This window comes from Lathyrus oleraceus, chromosome 7, assembly GCF_024323335.1.
Source record: "Lathyrus oleraceus cultivar Zhongwan6 chromosome 7, CAAS_Psat_ZW6_1.0, whole genome shotgun sequence".
NCBI lineage: Eukaryota > Viridiplantae > Streptophyta > Magnoliopsida > Fabales > Fabaceae > Lathyrus > Lathyrus oleraceus.
In genome coordinates, this window is record NC_066585.1 from 308,369,585 (window position 1) to 308,377,248 (window position 7,664).

A 7,664-nucleotide genomic window follows, 5' to 3' on the forward strand; every position below is an offset into this window, starting at 1 on the left:
CCGTTTAGATCTGTTCCATAAAAGTCTGTAAAAAAGTATCGCAGGATATGATGAACATAGTTAAGAGCGAAATCTAAAATTTTGATCCATTCTGTAAAAAAACAGGATAGGACGGGGCAAATCCGTCGACCCTTTATCTGTAATACTTAAATTACAAAAATTTATCTTAAAATAAAAATTCAAAAAAAATAAACAGAAATATTAAAAAAATACGGATTTAAAACTTTGCCATCCATATTTCCTAATAATAGTAAGAAAGTTAATTTAGTAACTATTTAGTTAAATTATAAAGTGATAAAGAAAAGGTTCACAGACAGAGACACTTTTGCTTGAAGTAACAAAAATGATATTTCATGATTCATGTCATCACAGGTTACATGAGAGTATACCCTAAAGAAGCTACATTGATATTTTTAATCCTTTAGTAAAACCCAAAAGGATCCCTTGTTGTAAAAAGAACATCATCATGCCTTAAAAGACATTGTTTTGAGAAAAAGGTTGTGATAGGGCTAAAAAAATTGAGCCAATTGGATGAAGACAATTGGCAGAAGAATATTGGTGTGTGGAAGCACAAGTCTACAGATGGAAAGAAATTATGATTGATGGTTTGGTTTTATACTTTTTGTATAAATACAACCAACACCACATGATCTTTTGCATGTGATTTCTTATCTTAAATGTTTGTTTTTATATTGTAGTGAAGTATGATAAAAAAAACTCAAAAATGGTATCCCATGCTATTTTCACATAGTAATATGTCTATTAAGTAATAAGAAGGAAGAAGAAATGAAAAAGAAGAAAGTGACATTTTATTTTTGACTAATGAAAATGACTTAATATGTTTCGTGCCGATCAAAGGTTCAATAAAATCGATCCACTAACACATCATTTTAGGTAAATCACTCTAATGATTGATGGACATATGTACCTCCACTGTAAAGAATTACACTGGAGCACGTCACGACTCATCTCCACCACTGAGATGTATTGGACGATTCTATGCAATTCGAGCTGAATCAGCTAGAGCAGTTAGTTATAACCATTGCTCTAATATAAATACGATTCTGAGTTATGCCAATGTATTCTTTTTTCAAACTCTCTCAAACACTAATTTAAACGTTAGAGTACTAATTTTGGAGAATTACCACCATACCAAAAACTCTTTCATGACGATCATCTTCAACCTCTCTTCCATTCTTCCCACGAAAAATAAAACCACTTATATATTATGGAATGTAGATTTAAGAAAGATTGTAGCATACAAAGTTGAAAGTTGTAAAGGAATTAAACACAAGGTGTGTGAGTGAATAAAACTATAGTCTTGAAACATCACAACATAGAGTAAACATTGTAAAAAAAATGACATATACTAACAAGTATCAAAAGTGCATAATTTATCCACCAAATTATTCATTGTCACAAATTTAGTAAAACTAATAAATAAAAGACCAACAAATATATAACTGTAAAAATCTCACAAAACAATCTATGCAAACAAAACCACACTATCTAACAGTCTAAAACCTCTAAAAATTTAAGCACTTTTTTGATAGATCTTCATGATTGTCTTCAAGCTATTGTACTTCATTGATCATTATTTGTATCTGGTTGATTGATGACAACTGAAAACCTTACTTGGAAAGAACTTCTCCTTCCCCTAAATTTAACTGTAGATTTGCTGCAGCGTTCGAAGAAATTCAACCCCCCTTCTTGTACTCGACAATATCGACACAGACACTTATGACGCTTTAAGGATTGTGCTCAAAAGAGCTTTTACACTATGGTTCCAACATAACCAAATCCTACAATTGTGAAGGTTAAGGTTTGAAGGAAGAGGTAAATAAAGTAGTTGTGTTTTCCATGCACATAATCATAGCATCCACAGAAGAAGAGAAAGACTGCAAATCCCAGCTCCAACAAATTTAGCCTGTTTATGTTCAAATAAGAAAAGCAATTAACACTTGCATCAATTAATACTATAATATGAGACCCGAGACTAAGACACCGACACAGACACCGAAACACCAACACGCATCATCTATGAAATATTGGTGCCAGACACTGAAACATATTACACATCAGATACGTTTTTAATCTAAATGAGAGTGTTTCATAGACAATGCTTCAAAATAGTAGCAAATAGTAGACTAGTGTACAAAAGTAGGACAAAATCTTCCCTTGTTTGGAATCAAAATCACTAAAAGAAATTGCAAAACATAAACATTATAATATTATGATCTCATTCTACAATATTTCTAATTTGGGGTTTTATAGAATCTTCTGTCATGTTCATGTGCATTATGTCAGAAACATTTTGACTAGCATAGCATAGCATGGCAAGGTTTTTATATACAAATGGAATTAAAAACAGTTTTTAGAAAAATTTGTACCTACTCAATAATTCTTGAAATGACAAAATCACAAGATGAAGAATAAGAAAAAAAAATAGTCACTAGAAACAACAAAACAATCATAGTGTACAATATTATTTTCATTCAATCATCAAATTATAGACCAAACTATGAGATTCCTTTCATGCCAGCTTGTATGAGTGACAATTGACAACCACAATGAAGATGTAAAATAATAAAAACTAACCTTTCCATAAATTTGGATCTTGTTTTCTTTTGAACTTTGACATGGCCCTTCTTGGCTGCAGCATCAGATTTGAGTTTATTGTTGTTAACGGAATCTCCGAGTTTTTCGGTTACAACCCATTCGTTGGCCCTTCCGTATTCTAACAAACCGATAAGGGTCGCCTTGGTGCGATGCAGAGACATGACATTCTCGAAAAGGATCCAATAGAACAAAAGGTGAATTGACCTGCAAGAGTTCCACACGGTGAGTTTAACATATTCATGTAAACACGTTTTGTTTGGATTGACAGTGAGTTTGACAGAATATACCTTGGTGTTCCGACGGAGTTGAGAATGGTGATGATGGAAGGAATATAAACTGCTCCCCAAATTGGAACATAAACCTCGGGAACCAAAATCGTGAGAGGAATTACGAGACAGTAGAAGAAGAAAGTGACCATGTGAGCTACGATTTTACGAACAAGGAAAAAGCTGTATATGACATACACTTTCTTCCAAAACTTCACTTTCTGCAGAGATATGAACAAAAACGAAATCAGAATTTCATCAAAACTCAGAACAAATACGAAAAACCAGTTTGTTGTCTCTTTGTTGTTTAATCAGCACAAAGCTTACCTTGTTCCTTATAATATCCATTGCCATTTTGCGGAACAGATTAGCCGGACCACACGACCATCGATGCTGCTGGAATCTGAAGGCCCTCAAAGTACTCGGAAGTTCGCTGTTTGCCTATATAGATAAAAAAAGAAATTTCTAATGATGAATATCATACTATGTTACAACTTACAAGCACGATCTTCTGCATCAGTCCAATTCTGACTAAATTAATTGGACTGTTGCAAAAGATCTGAGCTAGGAATAGAATCGTCATATGGTATGATTCGTAATCGTAATCTATAATGTAGTTAACTTATGACGTATAGAAAAGAAGATTCTCACCTGGAGATCACCAAGGTACAAAAATTTCCATCCCCTAAGACTTGCTCGGACAGCGAGATCCATATCTTCGACTGTTGTTCTGTCTTTCCACCCTCCCGCTTCGTTGATAGCAGCTATTCTCCAAATACCAGCAGTGCCTGCATTCACATTCCCGAACATCAATCATTAGCAATAAATTACAGATACTAACACTGACAGGTAGACACTGATAAATAATTTGAAAAAACAAAAAAATTGAATGTGATTGCATATACCAGACGGTGTCAGACACCAGACACATCTATGATTTGAAGTGCCAATACTAGTGCATGTGCTCGACTAACAATCGATATCGAAAAAACAAAAGCTATAAAGCGAATTATTTACCATTGAAACCAAAGAAAGCATGAGTAGCTGAACCAACTTCTTGCTCAACTGTGAAATGATAATCCAAAGACATCTCTTGCATTCTTGTCAACAAACACTCATTAGCATTCACTGTCCCACACACAAAAAAAACAAAATTCACAACATTAGTACAATACTATAACACAACCTTAATTTGCAACTATTCAATCATTACAAGATAAAGATAACTAAAAGTTAAAAAAATTACCCAAAGGTTTTGACTTCTTACTTTAAGTTTTTGTTAATTAATTAATTAATTAACTTTTTAATTAGGTAAGATAAGTACACAATAACAGGACAAATGCATAATTCCGTTACGGTGACCAACCAAAAGGTACAACAAAGCAAAAGTCAGCTTCCGTGGGCCCCACATAAACAAATCAAATTTTTGTTTTATAAAAAAAATTAGAAAAATATAATAAAACAATATAATATAAGAATGATAAGACTATAAAGAAAACTTAATTAAACTAACACCACTATTACTACTACCACCACTTATATAAATAATAAAATAAAAATAGTACCTAACCAAATAATTATAATATTATTATAAAATTTGATAACTGTTTTGTTACTGTGTGTTATGAAATGACATAAAAAAAAGAGAAAAAGGAATAGTGAAGTGTCGGCAAGAAAGAGTAAGGTCCACCATAAGACACATGGTGCTACCCACACTGACACATTATTATTCTATGCTTTTAATCTTAACCCAAAAAATACTGCAAAACCACGTGGGAAGTGCATTTGCTGGAACTACTACAAAACAGTTATCTTTGGATCCATTCTCGAAATGACCTTTTTGCCCCTCAGTTGAAACTTGTTTTAATTATTTACATTTTCAGTTTTTTATCTAATAAACTTGTAACAGTTTTTCTACCTAATAATTTTCACATGATAAGAATTGGACCCGGTGTTGTTTTTTAATTGACCCACATTGGATCTATAAATTAAATTGACGAAATTATCCTTCATGACCCTACTTTGTAATCTGTAACGGAAAATAATGAACAAGTACAAATGAATAATTATGATAGCCGCCCATATTTATTTTGTAACGTTATTAGTATTACTAGTTGTTGTTTTTCATTTGCTTTTGTGACTAATAATCTTCCACTTTTTAATTTTATATTAATCTTAAAGTATGATAACTCGTCGTGTTCCCTACCCGTGATTGAAGGGTATGTTTTCATGGACCCATCCATTCCCCTTAATCGGGCCAACCCAAGTCAAACAAGGACAAAATTGGAAAAAAAAAATCAAAACTTCACTCTCCTACAAAATCAATATAAAAAACAACATCACTCACTAATTTACCAAAATGCCACTTCCCCACCGACACTATCAATCTTACAATTTACCAAAGGTAATAACATTTTTATTAAATAGCATTATAAACAGTGAATCAATAATTACGCAGAGACATCATATTCTTTTTAAATCAATTCAGTCGATAGTTATGCAGAAACACCGTTGAATTTTCTTTTTAAATCAATTCAGTCGATAGTTATGCAGAAACACCGTTAAATTGTAAAAAAAAAAATGTGCTTACCAAATCGCCAACGACCTTGAACAAGAGCAAGTTCAGGATTTCCAACAAGAAAAGGAATGCCTCTTCTGAGAAAATCAGGTGGTGGACTAAAATCAGCATCGAAAATAACAACATATTCACAATGTTTAACATAGCTACGTTTTAATCCTTCTTTCAATGCACCAGCTTTGTAACCAACTCTGTTTTCTCTTATTTGGTATGTTATATTTATTCCTTTACTCGCCCATCGTTGGCATTCCATCTCCACCATTTGCTGCATTATATTCATCCGCACAACAAAAACAAAAATTATTATTATTCCTTTGTAATTTCAATAATAACAACACCAACAACAATAAAAAAAACGTACACTCTCATTTAATGTCCCATTCATTTCCTCAACAAATCAAATTCATCCACTTTCTCAGTCAACATCATTCTTACTAGTAAATTCAACAATTTTCATTTTAACTTTAACTTTAACTTTCACATCTCAAAACAATTGCGCTCAGATGAAATAATACCTTAACAACAGGGTCCGTAGAATCGTCAAGAACTTGGATCACGAGTCGATCCGTAGGCCACGAAAGGCCACAAGCAGCTCCAATCGAAACCTTGTACACCTGTTCCAAAAAAAACAAAACAAAAAATTAAAAAAAAAGAGTACAAGAAAGAAGAAAAGAACAAAAGAACATAGAGAATCTTGCTCTGACCTCTCTTTCATTGAACATTGGAATTTGAACAAGAACAACAGGGAAATTAGAGCCACCGAGTTCTTCATCGTCTTGAAGAGGCTCATAGTTATAACGTTGTTCAGGTTTCTTCCAGAAGAGTTTAATCAAAACAATAACAATACCCATATAAACCCTCTCCATGAAAAGCATAAGAGCCATTGCTAATGAAATGTAAACACAAGCATTCAAAAAAGGAACAATCAATGGTGCTTTCATCACATTCCAAATCATCTTAAATTGACTTGACACATCATAGTTCACCTGAAATGACTCTGGTATATAAAATTTAGGTTCTGATTCAACCATTTTTTTCACTCTAAAAAATCAAATTCAACAAAAAAAATGCAAGATCTCTCTCTGTTTCTTTCTCTTTACACTGTCAAAAATAAAATAAAAAATCAAAACTTGTTCAGAATTTTGGAACAAAAGAATGCCTTCAGAATAGAGGCATTCTTTCTAGAGTGAGAGTGTAAGAGAGAGAGAAGGGCAATGAGTGTAGAGATAAAGAGGTTACTTTATAGTCAGAGTTCTGGTGATAGATTTTTCCATCTACCATCAATTTTTTTATTTTAATTATTATTGTTATTTATTGAGTATTATTGATTGGTTCTTTTTTTTTTCTTTTATTTTTTTTTCAGTCACATTCACAGAGTGTCTTTTGCCTCACTGGAATGGAATATGCTGCTTTTTTTTTTTTTTTTTACTTCAGTAGTATGCAATTAAAATTTTCTTTAATTTTCTTTAAATACTTTTTTATTTGGATTAACTAATTGAATGTAGCACATCATTATTAAAAAAAAATCTTTTTAAAAAAATTACTTTTTGTTTGACTCATGATCAATTTATTATTTTTTCTTTTCTAATTTACTTTTAAAAGAATTACTTAAATTGAAATATTTGTTTATTTATAAAATAGATTAATCGAATTTTTACAAAAGTGATTTTCTATTTGTATTTTTTTTTATTAATTTTGGAAATTTTTTATTAAAATGGTAAAATTTATTTTAATTTCACTTTTTATGAAATAAAAGATTCATTTTGATATTTAGTAGTAAAATATATATTATTGAAAACTAAAATTAGTTATAAAATCACTTTTTTTAAAATATACCTTTAAAATCATATCTTTTTAAAGTTATTCAAAATTACTTTAAATTCAAGTGATTGTTCAAAAAATTGATATCAAAAAATATTAAAAATGATTAAATAACTAAACTAATATTTTATATAAAAAAATTTAAATCAATTTTTTATTTGAAGTTTTTTTTAAAATGATATATTTTTATTTTTAATTATAATTTTTTTAATTCAAATAATTTTAGTCCTCCTCTAACATTTAAATATTTTTAAATCAATTTGTCCGATTCAAGAAATTAATCCCTTTCTTAAATTCAAACAACTTTATATCCATTTCACATTTTTCATAGAAAATCATTGAGATTTTTTATTTTTTAAATTATATTTTTATCTAGAAAG

At 30.7% G+C, this 7,664-nt stretch overlaps 1 protein-coding gene across 1 annotated transcript; it reads right to left on the minus strand.

The window, feature by feature from the left end:
* Positions 1–1,377: 1,377 nt before the first annotated feature.
* LOC127108334 (glucomannan 4-beta-mannosyltransferase 2) lies at positions 1,378–6,685 on the minus strand. Its single transcript, XM_051045796.1, has 9 exons — positions 6,168–6,685; positions 5,979–6,077; positions 5,476–5,728; positions 3,903–4,013; positions 3,537–3,673; positions 3,213–3,326; positions 2,907–3,106; positions 2,599–2,823; positions 1,378–1,927 (listed from the first exon to the last, which is right to left on the minus strand). The coding sequence occupies exons 1-9, from the start codon at positions 6,492–6,494 to the stop codon at positions 1,774–1,776; spliced, it is 1,620 nt and encodes a 539-aa protein (XP_050901753.1). The 5' UTR covers positions 6,495–6,685; the 3' UTR covers positions 1,378–1,773.
* Positions 6,686–7,664: the final 979 nt, after the last annotated feature.

Coding starts and splice junctions, on each gene's coding strand:
- LOC127108334 (XM_051045796.1), bottom strand. CDS start 6,494: ATGGTTGAATCAGAACCTAAATTTTATATACCAGAGTCATTTCAGGTG. Junction 3,327..3,536: donor TGTACCTTGGTGATCTCCAG/GTGAGAATCTTC, acceptor TTATCTATATAG/GCAAACAGCGAACTTCCGAG. Junction 3,107..3,212: donor TGGATATTATAAGGAACAAG/GTAAGCTTTGTG, acceptor ATATCTCTGCAG/AAAGTGAAGTTTTGGAAGAA.